The sequence below is a fragment of the Heloderma suspectum genome, chromosome 6, assembly GCF_057233095.1.
Source record: "Heloderma suspectum isolate Gila_16-S chromosome 6, 16-S_ref, whole genome shotgun sequence".
Taxonomy (NCBI): domain Eukaryota; kingdom Metazoa; phylum Chordata; class Lepidosauria; order Squamata; family Helodermatidae; genus Heloderma; species Heloderma suspectum.
Window position 1 is genome coordinate 120462199 of NC_139463.1, and position 18064 is coordinate 120480262.

An 18064-nucleotide genomic window follows, 5' to 3' on the forward strand; every position below is an offset into this window, starting at 1 on the left:
AAACCCTTACAACCCCTGCCAATGATGAGCCCTGTTTGTGAGAAACCCTTGGAGAATTTCTCCTCTCCTAGGAGAAATGTGGTGAAATTCTCCCCCCATTTTCTCTGCTCACAAATAGACTGGAGAATTTTGAACAGCCATTTGTGCACAGCTCTAGTTATTAGCTTTAGATTGTTCTGCAATTACATGGAACCAGTAGCTAATTACCATCAACTGTATGATTTCTGAAAAGTGTAAACATTAAGCTTTTACTGTGCTAGGGATGAGAAAGGGACTGTGGCAGAAGTCCCTGAACATAACTTGTGCAAATTTGTCCATGTGTGGAAAGTTGTGCCAAGGCCATGGAAATGTATATCTATAAGACATCCCAACCCATCCTCTCCAAAACAGCCCCTGGAAATGCTATCCAGAGAGTCAGAGGACTTCTGCTCACTGAACTGAGCTGAGGTTCTGGGATTTGGATCCCCCATAATCAGGCAGAGGTGATAGGGATGGATTGACTCACCTCCATCTGTATCACTAGGAGCTTGCTGAGCTGCAACTGGCTGCCCATCGCTGTTCAGCTCTTTGGATGAGCTGGTGTGCAGTCTGTGGGTGTCTGGTGAGTGCCTGGTGGCTGCCTGGCCCCTCAGCAAGCTGCCATTTTACAAAAAAAAAAAACCCCAAAAACAGTGGCTCAGGTTTTTCTATGAGTATAATGTTACTTAAAGGACAGCCACTATTTATGTAACATTACATTTACAGAACAACTTAAGCCACCATTTCCCCCCCTGCAAAATGGAGGCTGTCGGGGGGGGGGGTGCCAGGGGCTCACAGGCCACGTGGCAGCATGGCAAGTGGGGATTGGTAAGCATGGCAGCGTTATGAATGGGGTCCAGAAGGGGACTCGATCCCCCTCTTGGACTCCCATGGCATCCCTAAGAGGGACCTTCCATAAGTGGAACTGTTAATCAAATGAAGGCAGATCCTGGATTAAATCTGGTGTGTTTGCCCGAAATTGAATGCATGAAGGAGCTCCTGATAATTTTTTTTTTTGGGGGGGATGGGATTATTATACAAAATTATTACATACATTTGTTTCAGTATGGTGAATATTGATAAATTTGGTGAATTCTATTGTAGTTCTCATCATATTAGCAGGACAATATTAAATGCTGGAAAATAAATCAAATTCTGCCTTTTTGACTACTGAAAATATGTTATTAACGTGTTCTACTAAATAAGGAGATCTATGCTGGCGGCTTTTAAGATGTCCAACCAAAATTTCCTGGCACAATCATTTCTAATATTCACCAGTACATCGCAGCAACCAACAGTCACTTCAACAAAAGAGACTGGGGTGTGTGTGAGTGTGTGTGTGTGTGTGTGTGTGTGTGTGTTGGGAGGGGTGTATGTGTCTCAGTGGTAGAGCACCTACTTAGTCTGCATAAGGTCCCATGTTCACTTCAGTCCTTGGCATCTTCAGGGAAGAGTGGAAATATTGCTGCCTGAAACCATGGAAAGATGCTGTCAGTCAGTGCTGACATCATCAGACTCAGGAAAAGGCAGCTTCTGGTGTTCCTAAAAGAACCAAATCCACAATCTTGTCCCTTATTTACTTTTTAATCTTGTTTAAAACCAAGGCATAAGGAATTTCAAATTGAATTATGACAATTTCACAAGGGGTATATAATGCAGGATTGTTGCCTGACAGCACAGTATTATGCATGTCTACTCAGAGGCAGGTCATGTTATGTGCAATGCAACTTCCCCACAGATATGCTTGCACAGAATTATTGTGAATGTTATACAACTGCATTATTGGATAGTATGATCAGTCATCTGGCTATATTTCACATAGTTGTTGGGACATATGGCTATAATGGAAAGGATAATCAGATACAGTATCCTGAGCTGAATTCTAGACTAGGTACACTGTCTCCGGTGCCAGATCCAAGACAGGAGAAATGCAGAATATACAACATAGCCAAGCATACAACTATATCCTTCCATTACATCTTCCTTCTTACTAGATGGTCCTTACTGTTCAACTGGGGCTTCAGCAAAATAATGTAGCATTTGGGGAAAAAAATACAACCCAGTAACCCAGCAGTAGAGGCTAAGATAGAGAAGATCTCTACAGCTACCATGGATTTCCCCTTAGTGCTCAGATAGGTCGGAACAAATGAAAGCCAAACACTGCAAAACATGAGCATGCTGAAGGTGATAAACTTGGCTTCATTGAAGGTGTCAGGCAATTTCCGGGCAAGGAAAGCCACAGTGAAGCTGATGATGGAGAGAAGTCCCATGTAGCCCAGGACACAGTAAAACATGATGACAGACCCTTCATTACATTCCACTATTATCTGTCCAGTTAAGGACCGCATATCCACATCTGGGAATGGGGGAGAGGTTCCGAGCCACGCCATACAAATACCTGCTTGGATCAAAGAAGAGCAAAGGACAATGGAGAAAGTCAGCCTTTTCCCCATCCAGTTCCTCATGTTGGACCCTGGTTTGGTGGCCATGAAAGCGATAACCACGGTGATGGTTTTGGCCAACACACAAGAAACAGACACTGAGAAGATGATGCCAAAAGCAGCTTGTCGAAGAAGGCAGCTAACTGCACCGGGTTTGCCAAGGAAAAGCAAGGAACAGAGGAAGCAGAGCAGGAGGGAGATGAGGAGAGTGTAAGTGAGGTCCCTGTTGTTGGCTTTAACTATGGGAGTACATTTGTGCTTAATAAATGTTCCAAGCACCAAGGTTGTAACCAGTGAAAAAGAAACAGCGACTGAGGCTAAACTGATCCCTAAAGGTTCATCGTAACACAGAAAGGTTATCACTTTCAGGATGCATCTGTCTCTCCTCTCACTTGGATATTGATCTTCTGGGCAGTTGAAGCACTCATCCATGTCTGAAGAAAGAATAATAGAAGAATTAAGGGCCATCACTGTGCTAATGTCTAGGCAAAACGAGTCTGCTTCTACATGCAATTCTCAAATGAAAAGAAATTCAAAATGAGACAGCTTATGCATGCTGTATCAGTGTTATTGGCTGTTGTGTTTGAGTTTTGTGGTAAAAATCAACACTGCAGAGTAAAAGCATAGCAAAATGCTATCTTTTCTATATTTCTCTGCGATGGCCTTCTTTAATCACATTTTCTCTAAACTGAAAAGCCGCAAGTGGTGTAGCCTTTCCTCATAGGGGAATTAATTTCTCCCCTAATCCTGTTTGAAGCTTTTACGAATCATTTATAGCTCTCCAATGTCCTTTTGGGGGTGCTGTGACAAATATTCCACATGTGGTCAATAGATTTGTGTTACAGGTATTACAATATCAGCAATTTTACTTTTGAACCCTTTTGTAATTATGTCTAAGTTGGAATTCGCATTTTTCATAATGGCTGCACACTGTGTTAACTTTTTTATTATTATTAAGCTATCCACCATGACTCACGATGACCTGACTCACCACCAGCTCTGATCTCATGAGTGTGTTTATGAAGTTAGCATTTTTTGACCCTTTGTGCATCATTTTACAGTTCATAGAGTATAGAATAGTAGGGTTGGAAGGGGCCTATAAGGCCATCGGGTCCAACCCCCATACAAGTTACTTGTATGGAACTGCATTTGACATTTTGATTGCATATTTACCCCTTTTAGAGGGACCCTTTTTGAGGTTTTCACAGTAGCTAACACTCTGAATAATTTTGTATTGTTGGCAAATATGACTACCTCTTTACTTAGCCCTCCAAATACTATGAGAACCTTGAGGAAGGGGGATTCTTACATCCTACCATTGCAAGAAGTGGGTTCCACTTGGGATCTGTACTGAGACCAGCACTCTGTGACTTGTTTGTCAGAAGAACAATGCCTCCCAATTCTGCAGTTCCAAAACAAACAAACAAACAAACGAACAAACAAACCCAATGGCATCAGCAGGATAAAAGTTATCCCATCACTGAAGGCCCTCTTGGTCTAAGCATCTACAGGAATGGGTTGATTTCTGTCTTCCAGAAGTCATTTTTGGGGCTGCAGGGATTTAACTCTGTAACTGTTAGGTCAATTAAGATCACTAGAGATGATAAGCATCCATTGGCTTGAACAGGCAAAGCTAAAGAACCTGCAATTTTGAAGAAAGGTTGGCAATGCAAATATCAGGTTTTCAGGGCTTTTTTGGCTGAGAAATCGGACGTCTTCAACCTTGTGTGAGTACTAAAGGTATATAATCACAAAACCCCTACTTTCTTGAGACATAATTCCCCATCTTTGTGAACTCTATTACTACATGCTTATCTGTATATTATATCCGTATGCTGGGATGTTAGATGCCTTCTCTCACGCACTTGTTTGATTGGAAATCTTCCCTTCTGCGCATGGCTCACAATCATAGCAGCAAAATTTCTCCCCTTCCTGCTTTTTCTTCTGATAACCAGGCTGGCAGGAATCACTGCATGCAGAGAGCGGAAGCACCTGTGAAAAGAAATGAAGAGAGATTAGGAAGAGAGAAAATGTGGGGGTGTTCGTCAGCAGAAATGGAAAGAAATAAGTGAACATTTGACAAGGAGGAATCCATAACATGGTATATGCAATACGAACCACAATAAGGCCAGCAATTTCCCTGACTGTGTCAGACAGAGTTTCGGCAAGCCATTGCTTGGCCATGAAGAATTTAGAAATGGACAACAGCAAACAAGTCGTATTAGGCTGAGTGGCTTATCTCCCCACCCCATGAAAAACAGGTATCTCAAAGAACATGTTGTGTCCCTCTAAATAAATATACATCTGGCTCCCACACATCCCTATTCATGATTTCTAAATGCTTGGTTCATATTTATGATGTTTCAGTTGAACAGAAAATATCCAGTTGCTTTTAAATGTTGTGAGCAATGGAGATCTGCAGCGCTTCAATGTAACAATTCCCTTTAATTTTGAATGCCACAGGTGGTGCTGACATTATAATGGAGTCAGGACACTTTCAACATGGTCAAGTTATGCAGCAAAGCATATGTTGAGCAGTCTGTTCACCTATCCTGCATCCCACCAGTGTGATACATACACCATGGTGGAATGTGGGAGAGGGCCTTCTCTGCTGTAGCACCCTGGTTGTGGAATGCCCTCCCCTTGGAGGACCAATTGGTGCAGACATTCATTTCAGTGCCAAGTTAAAACATGATGTTTCACCATAACCTTTGAGGGCTCCTTGAATTCCCCAAACTTGCACACTGTTTAAATGGTTGTATTGTTTAAATTTTAATTGGTACTAGCTGGTTCAATGGTTTAATATGCTTTCAGCCATTTAAATTAGTCATTGTTTTATACTGTTTAAATTGATTTTATTTGTACACCACCCTGAGATCTTAATGATATAAAGCGGGATACAATTGTTCTAAATAAAAAGTAAAATATCCTGATAATAGAGTGTCCTTCAAGAAGAACACTGCAGCATCCACACCTGATTAAAGCTTCGGAACCACTCAGTCGTATCCTCAATAATGATGTATTGTTTCAAATCTAAAGCATTGGGATCCACTCTTCCAACTTTAATTTTCAGGAAGGAATTGTTTCGGAATATGACCATGTTTGTGATATCAAATCCGGCAACCAATTCCCCTTTATCATTGAAAGAAACAGTTTCTCCGGCTGAGTTGTTAAACCACGTCCTTTGAAGAAATGGATGGAGCTAGTGGAAAGATAAAAAGGAATACCGAGACAAAAATTTGGAGTCTTTTTGTGAATGTTTTCCAATGCTTTACTTGCTACTCTCCTTACTTGCATGTACTTTCACCTAACACCATAAAATGCCACCCCTGGAGGTGTGTGTGTGTGTGTGTGATCTGTATGTTGTCTTTTTTGTTTGTTCTACAGATCCCCAAAACCTTTCAGCAAAAGAATGTTTGGAGAAATTGGCTATTTTCTATCATTCTTCCAGTTCTGGAATTTTGGGTTTCATACCTTTAATGAAAACATTATTGACACCCTTGGGAATTCCAGGTATTGCCCAGTGCATACAGACATTGAATTGTTCTAAATCAGGGGTGCACAATATGTTTGGCCTCAAGAGCTTTATTTGCTGCTCTGTCAGGAGTCAGAGACAGCACACTCATGCACATACGCATGCATGGAAGCACACACACATATACACAGGTAAACATACCTTTGCAATTGTGATACAGACCTTTGCTTCTAGCTGAAGTGAGGGAGGAGTGATATGTATCAGGATTGCTGGGGGAGGAAGTAGAAGTGGATACAGAGAACATGGGGAGAGAACAGCAAGGGAGAGTGAAAGCAAGAGAAGGCGAGGAAGAAGTGGGAAAGAGGGACACAGAGGGATGAGTGGGGGTGGCAGAAAGAGGGGGAAAACATTTAATGGCCTTGCCGCAGGTGAAATGATATCGCAAGAGGTCCTGCTCCAGATATTCTAAAAGTGTGTTAGATTCTGGTATTGTTTGGTGTGTTTGATTGGCTCCTGTATATCTCCGTGGGGCTCACTAGGCTGTATTATGGCATAAGAGCCGGGGGTGTGGTACTTCCTAACCTACTCTGTTTCTGCATACCTAAGTATTTGTGTGTCCATTGGAGGTGGGGGAAAGGCACAAGTGCCTACCACATAGAGAGAAAACTCCAGAAGCAGCAGAGCAGAGAAAGGAAGAGAGCCATCCTTCCATCACCCCCTGCCTCCAACGCTTCTTCCACTCCCTCTGATCCCCACTCCCAAATCTGCCTAGGAATGGTGAATTCCAAACTTTGAGAATTTGTTCAGTCTTCAGTACTGTTCTTCCAAACCTTTGAGGGTATCAATTAATCAATCAAACAATCAAAGGCTTAAATGAGCATTCTTAATTATTATTCTGCAAATTTCTCCTAATACATGGATAGCCTAACATACACATTTCTTGCAAGCAATCTCCCAAAGGTAACACATCTCTTTTACATTATTTCCCCTAATATATGTGCATTTTTGTACACACTGTTTTGATTGGATAATGCCACTGCAATATTCAGAGGAGGGCAATTTTTAAAGGGCCACCTGAGCTTCGGTTTGCATGGTGAGTTGAACTTGAAAAACTAATTAATAGTGAGTTGAACTTGGGAATGTAGTTCATGATTGGGAGAAACAACTTTATCCCCTCCCTTAATATGAACTTAGGGGTGTACGAAACCCCGCTTACCTGGCTCCGTTGGGTTCTGCAGGTGGGGGGAGGTGATCTGTTCCTCCCCCCAGAATCTTCGATGGGAGGGGAAGCAATCTGTTCCTCCCCCCCCTGAATCCTGCCCCACTGGCTCCGCTCCACGCCCAGGCCGTGGAGCCGCTGGCTGGGCCAACCTGCATCAGGGCCTCCAGCCACTGCTGGGCTGGTGCAGATGCAAATGGCGTCCTGTGTAGGGGATGCCATTTGCATCCCTACACCACCCCATGATAGGCTACTTAAATATTTACGCAGCCTATCACGGCTAAAGCAGAGACACAAATGGCATCCGCTACACCATTTGCATTCCTGCTTTAGCTGTGATAGGCTACGTAAATATTTATGTAGCCTACCACGGCAAAAAAAAGGGAATGCAAATGGCGGCGGCTACGGCAGCCGCCATTTGCATTCCCTTTTTTTCTACCATGATAGGCTACATAAATATTTACATAGCCTATCACGGCAAAACGGAGGGGCGCAAATGGCAGCCACTATGCCATTTGCGCCCCTCTGTTTTGCTGTGGTAGGCTACGTAAATAATTACGTAGCCTATCATGGCTTCCACAGGGACACAAATGGCATCCCACTACGCAAATAGCGCCCACTACACTATTTGTGTTCCCCTTTTTTCGCTGTAATAGCTTATGTAAATATTTACGTAGGCGAAAACATTGAAAAAAAGGGAACACAAATGGCGGCTGCCATAGCCGCCGCCATTTGCGTATGCAGTTTTTTTTGGTTTTTTTGGTTTTGCTTGCCGTGATGGGCTACGTAAGTATTTACGTAGCCGTTGACGGCAAAGGCAGCTATGTAAATGGCGTGGTGGCCACCATTTCAGTATGCAGCAGCTGGCCAAGAGACCAGCTGCCACTGCCGCTGCCACCCCTGGAACCGCTGCCGGAGGCGCCACCGCCGGAACATCCACCCCAAGTAAGCTTTTGTCCCGGGGGGGATTCCGCAGGGGGGGCAGGGGGGAGGCCATTCTGCCACGGGTTTCGGGGGGCTGAATGCCAGTGCATTCGGCCTCACTGAAATCCATGGAGGAATTCTCCGCCATCCCTAGCTGTAGCTGTTGTGTATCCCAACCCCCACATTTACCTCAGGTATGCTAGCCCTACCCAGGGGTGTGCTTTTCACCATGACCCCGGTCAAGGGTTGTTTCCTGTCCCTCTGTTTCCCAAAACAAACCATTTAGTGTTTACTTAGAAGTAATTCCCATTGTGGTCAATGAGATTTGTCACCTGAATGCGCCCATCAGAACCGACAGAGATTTCCCTTTCCCCTCCATTGAAATAGCACATTTGAAAGCACTAATTGTCAAAGGCTGTAAAACACTTTGTCAGAACCGCAATTCTCCACTCTTGGGTTTATTGCCATTCGGAAGAAACTACTTCCACCTTCCATCACCTGATACTTCTCAGCCTCTGGTTAGAAAGGGGCCTGGTTTCCCATCCCTTTGTTTCACATCCCTGCCCTTCCCAGAAAAACCATAAGTGTGTCTACTCTAGCGTTGTGCGAACTCACCCAAGTCTGCCCTGTGACCCACTTGCCTACTACTCACCCACTGCTTGCCCCTGCTCATGCTGGGATGTGAGCTGGCTGGTAGTTCACAGGAGCCCGACGAGTGCTGTTGCTACTGCCACTGAGAGCAACTGCATCCTAGGGATGTATGAAAGTCACTTAACTTTTCACAGAGGTGATTCACGGTGGTGGGGGAGGTGCTCTGCACCTCCCTCTGAAATTCTAACCCAGCCAGCTCTGCTCCACGGCAACTCCGTGGAGCCACCGGCTGGGTGAATTCACAGGTGCATGGAACCTGAGGACACAAATGGCGGTGGCTACGGCGGCCGCCATTTGTGTTCCTCTTTTTGGCCATGATAGGCTACATAAATATTTACGTAGCCTATCATGGCGAAAGATGGGCACAGATGGTGGCCGCTACGCCATTTGTGCCCCTGTTTTTTTACCATGATAGGCTACATAAATATTTACGTAGCCTATCACAGCAAAAAAACAGGAACGCAAATGGCGGCAGCTACGGCGGCCGCCATTTGCGTTCCCTTTTTTTGCCGTGATAGGCTATGTAAATACTTACATAGCCTATCATGGCTAACACAGGGATGCCATTTGTGTCCCTGCGGAGGCTGTGATAAGCTACATAAGTATTTATGTAGCCTATCACGGCCTGAATGGGGAAGCGAATGGCAGCTGCAGACGCGGCTGCCATTCGCAAAGCAGCGCAAACGGCACCAGGTAAGTGCTCCATTTTGCGTGCCTTTCATGGCGTGGTGGGGCGGGGGGCTTCGTCCCACCATGGATTTCGGGGGGGCGAATGCATTGGCATTTGGCCTCCCTGAGATTCGTGGCGGAATTCTCTGACATCCCTACTGCACCAGCAGAATGCACCATGCACCAGCAGAGAGGTGTACAGTTGCTCTCATCAGCAGCAGAAAAGTGCATGGAACTTACCTCTCACTTCCCCTCTAGCTTCCCATCATGCCGTTGTCACCGCTGCTGAGAGCAACTGTGTCCCTCTCTGCCAAGCACCAGCAGAGAGGGGTGCAGTTGCTCTTTGTGGTGGCAGCAGAGGCAGCAGGATGGAAACTAAAAGGGATCTAGTCTCCCACCCAGCCACCGCTGCCATGGAGGGCAACACTCGGGCAAGGAGCAGAAGCCACTCCGCTTCCCTGACCCAGCATGCAGCAAGTCGGGCAAGAGCAGGGGGCTGCAGACTAGTGTCTTGGGGGGGCAGGGACTGGCAGGAACCCACCTAGCTCGAGCCCCCAAATGGACGCTCATGGCATGTCTAGTCTACTCCGAAGTAACTCCCGTTGTGGTCAATGAGGTTTGTTTCCCAAGTGCAAACTCCAGAAGTTATGGAGGTTCCTATGAATCAAAATAATGCATTTGGAAGCCTTAATGTCAAAGTTTCAAAGCTTCGATTGATTGCAGAATGGACGTTTTCAACAAAGGAAATGCTGTGTTCTTTGTTGCTTGAAGGAAGGAAGGAAGGAAGGAAGGAAGGAGGAGTAGGGGAGAGATAGAGGAGATTGTTCCAGCTTCAGCAGGTTCAGGGCAGAAAGAACATTCTGTTCTTGTAATGACTGTTGCTTTAAGGGAGTAAGTAATGTGTGTGTGGGAGGAGAAGGAGAGTGATTTTATCAAAGGAGAAAGGGGCCTGGAGGGGGAGTGGCTCCCTTATTGGTTGAGTGGCCCTTGCCAGTCAGATGACTTTCACTCCAACCCCACCATACCCCACCCAAAAGTATGTTCTGTGATGTGAAGCGCCTTATACAATGGTGGTGCACTCACTCATGGAGAGCTGCACTGACCAAAGCAATCCAAAGCCGATCCCTTGAAAAAATCCAGCTAATCCTCCATTTGCTTCTCTTCCTGTTGTCATGGAGAAACTCGCTAACCAACATCCCATTCACTTTAATGGCTCTCTTCTAAGTAGGACTTAACTTGCATTTTACTGTAAGAGAGGTTTACCTCCTGATTGCAACCAAGTTTTTATTTTAATATTAGTTTATTATTGTTAGCCATCCTGACTACAATTTGATGGTAGAAAGTCAGGCTATAAATCAAACAATTTAATGAAGAGGAACTAGTTATTTTGGATGATTTGTGGTGGAGTTCAAAGTAATTAGAGTAGACCCATTGCAATTAATGGAACTGGAACATATTGATGACTTATGTCTCATAGCTTTGAGGGGTTTTTCTGTAAGACAGACTTAGTCTGCATCCAGTTTATGGTTTTATAGCAGAACTGAACACCCAAATTCAGGGGCAGTAAAGCATATATCTCTGTCAGCCTAAGTATAGCCACACTGTGCAGTCCAATAAATCATGACTTGTCACACCAGAGTAATTGTTGCTGAAGTCCTCTCCTGCATATAGATTTACAAATGCGACAAATGGTGGTGGTGGAAGGAATGGGTAGGATGGAAGTTTTTGGTGAGTATAAGGGACAGTGTAAGCATGGCCATTCATTTGGTGGTGGTAGAAGGTAAAGAAGAGTTTTAATTCAAGTCAAACTTATCCTGCATGTGTATTCATCATGTCTGATGTGTGAAGATAATCTCTTTAGGGATGTACGAAGATCACTTACCTGTTCGTGGATTATGTTTATGGTGGGGGAGAGGCGTTCCGTCCCTCCCCCCAGAATCCTGGATAGGGGGGGAGGTGCTCCGTTCCTCCCCCCTGGAATCCTCTGTGGCCGGCTGTGCTCCGCAGCAGCTCTGCGGGGCAGCCGGCCAGGCCCAGCTAGGCCAGAGCCGTCCGCAGCCGGATTTCCGGCCACGGAGGGCTCTGGGGAAAAAAAACAAAAAAACCACGTACGTAGCAGACGCTATTTGTGTTCCCCTTATTTTTGCCATCTTAGTCTACGTAATTATTTATGTAGACTAAGACGGCCCAAAATAAGGAACGCAAATGGCGGCAGCCGTAGCCGCCACTAGGGATGTACGAAAGTTACTTACCTTTTCGAAGGGTGACATTCGTGGTTGGGGGGAGGCGCTCTGTCCCATCCCCCGAAATTCTGGCTGGGGGGGAGGCGCTCCGTCCCTCCCCCCCGAAATTCTGGCTAGCCAGCTCCGCTCCGCAGGGATTCTGTGGAGCCACTGGCCGGCTCCGCCAGTGGCCAGACATCCGGCTGCTGGCTAGCAGGGATGCAAATGGCAGCAGCCGTAGCCACTGCCATTTGCGTCCCTGCAGTAAGCCGTGATAGGCTACATAAATGTTTACGTAGCCTATCACGGCTGATTTAAAAGAAAAAAAAAAGCACGCATACGCAAATGGCGGTGCCCATGGGCGCTGCCATTTGCGTTCCTTATTTTGGCATGCCTTAGTCTACGTAAACATTTATGTAGACTAAGATGTGCCAAAATAAGGAACGCAAATGGCGGCGCCCATGGGCGCCGCCATTTGCGTACGCATGTTTTTTTTTTCTTTTAAATCAGCCGTGATAGGCTACGTAAACATTTACATAGCCTATCACGGTGTTTTTTAAAAAATCTAGCCGTGATAGGTTACGTAAATCTTTACATAGCCTATCACATTGTTGTTGTTGTTTTAACTGGAAATGGCGGCGGTGGCAGCCGGTCGGAAAACCAGCCACCGCCACCGCCGAACCGCCGCCGAACCGCCGCCGGAGCCGCCGCTGCCAGGAAGATCCGCCCAAGGTAAGTCCTGTCCTGGGGGGGCAGGGGGGTAGACCATTCCACCACCGATTTCGGGGGCCCGAATACGCTGGCATTCGGCCTCCCCGAGATTCGTGGCAAAATTATCTGATATCCCTAGCCGCCACCATTCGCGTACGCCTTTGGGGGTTTTTTTACCCAGACATTTTAGGCTACATAAAAACTTATGTAGCCTATCACGTGTGTGTAAAAAAAAAAAAAAAATGCAAATGGCGGCGGCAGTAGCTGGTCGGAAGACCAGCCGCCACAGCCGCCGCCGCCAGAGCCGCCGCCGGAGCCGCCACCACCCGGAAGATTTGCCCCAGGTAAGTCTCATCCCGAGGGGATCCGCGGCGGTGGGCAGGCTGTTTCGCCAAAGATTTCGAGGGGGCGAATGCACTGGCATTCAGCCTCCCTGAGATCCATGGCGGAATTCTCTGCCATCCCTAAATCTCTTGAAAAAACTGGTCGTTGGTCATGCAGGTTCTCAGTAATGTTTCTTCTAAAGTTTTCGCAAGTTTGCGCGTGAGGTTCACCTCTAGAAATTCACACTTAAAAAAAACCAAACACTGGTATGCTTAAGAAATGTACACCATCAAACTTCAGTCAATGGGATAAAATAACCTGAGTATATTCCAAAAATGCACAGAACTACTGATTTTGTGGGAAACTGTGTGTGAAAATGCACACAACTTGTCATACAACACCCACCCACCCTGCCTTTCCACAAACTCCCACTCCAATACAAGCACAAGTTGGCATGAGTTTCAAGTAGGAATCTGTGCACATCCCTAGTTCTTCCACAGGGGATTTGGTGGAGGGAGGGGAGAAGCATTGTGGTTTCTCCTTTTTAACTGTCTTAATTTCACGTTGTCACAAACTTTGAGAATTTCCCCACTCTTCAAATCAACTGTTTGAAAATGTTGATTAATCAGACAAGTGTTATTTTCTATTTCTATTGACTTGAAATGGTCTTATTGTGATGCTGTTTCCCTGCTTTCTTGTTTGGTTGTTTTAACTGCTAGGGTGTTCTCCTTCTATGACTCTTTGTTTTTGCATTGTTGATTAAAAACAAATTAAAAAACCCTTCATTTTCTGCAGTTACTGTTGTTGCACATTTGATTTCTCTTTGAGCCCCTCCAGTCATAATTGTATAATCATAATTACAATATGTCTCAGCATTATCGTCCATGGATGAATCCCTTTTCCAAGGGATGGCCATTGCTTGGGAATCTGGCCCTTTTAGGGCGAGTTGGATTCCCATGCTGGGCCCAGCTCAGCCTGCCCTTGCGACCCTAGCTGGGAGCCCACCCACCAAAATCCAGGAACTTGCCCATGTCCCCCCACAGCCTAGAATGTGTGGACATTCTGGGTTCGAGGGAGGAGAAAACTCCCAAGTTTCTGCTGAGGTAGCATGATGAAAGAGCAGGATATGAATGCTCCCCTCCTGCTCTTCCACCAGCACCATGGTAACCAGCCTTCATCCCTTTTTTTTTTCTTCTGTGGCCAACTCCAGCAGAGAGAGAAGGATGATAGTTGCATTGTGGAAGCAGAAGTGGGAGGGTGAGTCTGAGAGGGGAGCATCATGGGCCATAGCACTGCTGCTACCATGGAAAGGGCCAAAATCTCCAATGTGGCCTGACTCGTCAAGGGCCAAGTCGAGCCAGCTGGCTAATGTTGGGACGGAGTCTAGGAGGAGAGAGCTAGCGAAAGCTTGGTGAGCTCTATCCTCCAAATGGATTTCTCTGACATCCTTATCTATTTCAGACTTCACCTCAAATACTGTGTCCAGTCCTGGACATCATGTTTTAAGAAGGATTCAGATAAATTGGAACGAGTTTAGAGAAGGGCATCAAAAATGATCTGGTGATTAGAAAGGAAGTCCTATGAGGAAAGATTGAGCAAAATGGTTATGTTTAACCACAAGAAAGGACAAGAAGACTTAGGGATGTCAGAGAAATCCACTGTGGATTCAAATGAGGCCAGATTATTTGGAATCTTGCCTCAGGAATCTGCAGCGGATCAGGACCACTTACCTCTGCTCCAGGAGGACTGGAGGTGGAACGGCACTTGGCTGCTTTCTGCCAGCCACATTGGTTCGCCCCTTCCCTGTCCTTGCTGATCTCCATGTCTTTTCTTTAAAAAAAAAAAGGTGATTGGCAGGATGTTCCCATAAACTTATACTCAAAATAGAGCCAGAATCTTGCGTAAAAGCCTATAGACACATCCTGCCAATCACTTTTTCTTTTCTTTTTCTAAGAAAAGACATGGCTATCAGCAGGGACAGGAGGGAGGCAAATGGCTCTGCTGGCAGGATGGAAGGTAAGTGGCCCCAAGCCGGTCCCCCCCCCCGGAATCCTCATGGAACGGAGCTGGTCCGGAGGATTCTGGGGTGGGGGGAGGAATAGATTGTCTCCCCCCCATGGATTGCTCACCAGTACAGATGGTGGGGAATCCATATACCCCTAAGAAGACTTAGAGGGGATCTGATAGCACATTTTTAAGAAACTAAGGAGTTCTCACAGAGAACAGGTCTGCAAACTGTTCTGAATTATCCAAGACTGTAGGACATAAAATAAGGGGCTTACATTATAGGAAGTCAGATTTTAGTTGAACACCAGGGGAAAATATCCTAACGGTCAGGGGAGTCAGAAAATAGAAGCAACTGCCTAGGGAGGTTGTGTATCTCCAACACTGGAGGTATTCAAGCAAATACTGGACAGCCATTTGTCAGGGATGTTTTCAACTGGATTCCTACACTGAGCTGTAGGTTGGGCTGTATGGCCGAAATGGCCCCTTACTACAACAATTCCATGATTCTATGATTTATATAAACATTATCATACAAATATAGTCATTTTAGTGTAGAGATATTACTTGCCAAGGCTGAACATCTTGAAGTTTGAGTCCTTTACTGTCAACCGATGCTCTGTGTTTGTCCTTAGATGAGCCCCTGGCATGGAGAGCATGTGCAATAGCATAGACGGCATTATAGATACTGTAGCTGTGGCCACTCATGCTCATGTCAAACACAGACCTGGGAAGGGTCTCCAGCTTCTCCTCTCCAGTACATATGTTATCATCCCCCATTAGCTCCTGGGGATTTGGAATGGAACATTCAAAAACTTGCTCCCAGAAATCTTTGTGAAAGCCATCTCCTTGTGCCCAGTTAGGTTTCATTTTCTGAAGATATGTCTGGAACCCTTGAGGTTCATTTGAGTGAATTGCAAAGGAAAAGGAGCCTTGTAATAATTCGAAGTCTAATCTTCTTGTAATACCTGTTAGTGCGAAGTCAATCTGGGCTGTCATAATCCACACCTTGCCAACAAATATGCTTTCCATATTTTCAGGAACTAATACATTTTTGAAGCTGATGAGCCACAGAATGGTCATTATATCACCATAGTTAACCAGTACTCTGGCTTTACTATTCATGGAAGATACAAATAGATCCCCAAACCCACCACTGATTTCATTGTCAGTTAATTGACGACTGTGGCATGGGAGTAGTAATGTGAAAGCTGAACAGATTCCATGATTGGAAAGCAATGATTCCAGGGTCTGCAAGAAATGTTCTCCACTGTCATCATCCACAGCATAGAGTCCAACCCATGTCCATCCAAAATGCTGGAGCAAATGGATTATCCCCATGTACTCATGGGCTTCATTTGGGACCATGCGGTAGAAGGGAGGGACATGAGTGGGGTCATTTTCATCTGTGGCAAATGAGCCATATGCAAGCTAAAATAAAATGTACAGCAGTTTAACAGGAATGGTTTTTCATGTAGTGAGTAGTACTTGATGAGATAGAAACCTTATGTGAATATTAACTTTGGTGAAAATTAGCAGTGTTAAATCCAAGGATTCATTTACCAGCAATATAGTAATGTGATGGCATTTCAGGGAGACAAGTATTATGAAGAAATGTTTTAGGAATCCATCACTCTGCCATAAAGTCCATGTTCCCCCACTGTCCAAAGAATTTCCTTATTGGACTAAGTTCTTTAAACTTTGACAAAGCTTAGTTATCATACAGTCCTAACTCCCCTGTTTTTTTATTCGAACCACAAAATCAACCACACAATGAGAAAAAAATCAGTGTGAGATTACTTTAAACAATAAAACAGACACCTCTTTCCCCCATGCCCAGTTCTTACCTGTGGAATCTTGTAGAGTCCTAAAAGATCTGCTATATGGAAGGAGGTATCAGAGGCAAGTCCTCCGATGGTGGATATTAGGTTTTTCTGGGTGCCACATTCATAGTTGGGGACAAACCAATGTGATTTGAAGAGCAGGTCCACAGTGGTACGATAGTGCATGATCTTCAAGAAGTAGGTGTCATAGATGTGGAAACCGAGTGTGACATTGGGCAAAATTTCAGGATTGTCATTGATCTCATTTACAGCAAATACCAAAGCCAGGAGGTGCTGGTAGAATTTTGTCACCATACTGTGAAAACAGTTATATGACCTTTCACAAATAATGCATATACCTGTTTTAGAAGACTGCTGGACTACTCTGATTTCACATAAATCAATCTAAATTTTGAAATTATCCTGATCATGTATAGCATAACATATTTTAATAATAGGCTTTCTCCATTTTGGACTGAAGGAGAGATAGTTTCACAATTGTTGTTCATATAAACTATACTCAGAAGCTACAGAGGTGATCATGGCAAGCAAAGGAAGAAAATGCAAAGAAGAGAGAGGGCGGTGGTAAAATATGTGAATTTGTGACACAAGCTGAAAATCAGTGAGGCATGTCAAATAAAATTATTGCAGACTAAACCATCTATTTGTTAATCAAGTGTACAAAGCTACCTAAGTCTTCTCTGGCAGGTTATTTCCCACACCCTGATGCCAATTCATTTGCCCTGAACACAATATATTCTACATGGAAAAGCAAGTGTTTTATTTACCATGTCTGACCATTGGTGTATTGAAGATGGAAAATGAGCTTTAAAATGGGGTGGTATTCGGGAGCCCGTGTCATAAGTCGCCTGCCCCCCCACGGTGAAGGATTCTTCTCTAACAAAACAAAGCAAAAATGAGGGGAAAGGCAAGCTTGTAATTGGTTATATAGTGGGCTTTCCTCCTTCCTTCCTTCCTTCCTTCCTTCCTTCCTTCCTTCCTTCCTTCCTTCATTTTTCACTACTTTAACTGTATGTTAATGCCACTCCACATGGCAATGCAGCTTGTCTTGGAATGGTAAGCCTTCTCAGACAGTAGCATATCTTTTCCTGCACACTACACCAGATCTTATCTTCTCAGATTCTTTTATTCTAACACAACTAGTGTAAAACGTGTGTCACCATGGCTGCTAGTAGTCCGAGAATGGCTGTATGAAAATATTTTTGGCTGCTTCCTTTGTGAATGGAACAACTTTCAGGGGGCATTTCCTTCTTTCCCTCCCCCTTCCTCTCTCAGATCTCCAATTTTGTCCTGCATCCACTTCCCTTCAATGAGCATCCAAATAATACAACCTCTCCTAAGCTACATTAAAGCAACCCTCCTCTGCCACAGCAAACAGGGTCTTGCAAGCCACCTCTCTCCCTCACATTGATCCACACCATTAGCCTCCCTTCGTCCAATATGAACACCCTCCCATTACATGAAAGCATAGACAGACCCACCCTCTTCTGTTGCAGGGAAAAGGGGTCTTCCAAGCCCCCACCCAAGAACCCCATCAGCCACCCCCACCATCACCTGGGCCT

The 18064-nt window shown here is 45.0% G+C and overlaps 2 protein-coding genes across 3 annotated transcripts; both read right to left on the reverse strand.

The window, feature by feature from the left end:
- Positions 1 to 1603: 1603 nt before the first annotated feature.
- On the reverse strand, positions 1604 to 16796 carry LOC146342908 (vomeronasal type-2 receptor 26-like). 2 transcript variants are annotated; one of them, XM_084806354.1, is made up of 4 exons: positions 16506 to 16796; positions 5434 to 5661; positions 4325 to 4451; positions 1604 to 2893 (listed from the first exon to the last, which is right to left on the reverse strand). In XM_084806354.1, exons 1-4 carry the CDS (start codon positions 16794 to 16796, stop codon positions 1992 to 1994), a joined length of 1548 nt encoding a protein of 515 aa, XP_084662480.1. In that variant the 3' UTR covers positions 1604 to 1991. The 2 variants fall into 2 exon arrangements, with proteins under 2 accessions (XP_084662480.1, XP_084662479.1); XM_084806353.1 differs by lacking the exon at positions 5434 to 5661.
- On the reverse strand, positions 14188 to 16026 carry LOC146342909 (vomeronasal type-2 receptor 26-like). Its single transcript, XM_084807080.1, has 2 exons — positions 15226 to 16026; positions 14188 to 14232 (listed from the first exon to the last, which is right to left on the reverse strand). The coding sequence occupies exons 1-2, from the start codon at positions 16024 to 16026 to the stop codon at positions 14188 to 14190; spliced, it is 846 nt and encodes a 281-aa protein (XP_084663206.1).
- Positions 16797 to 18064: the final 1268 nt, after the last annotated feature.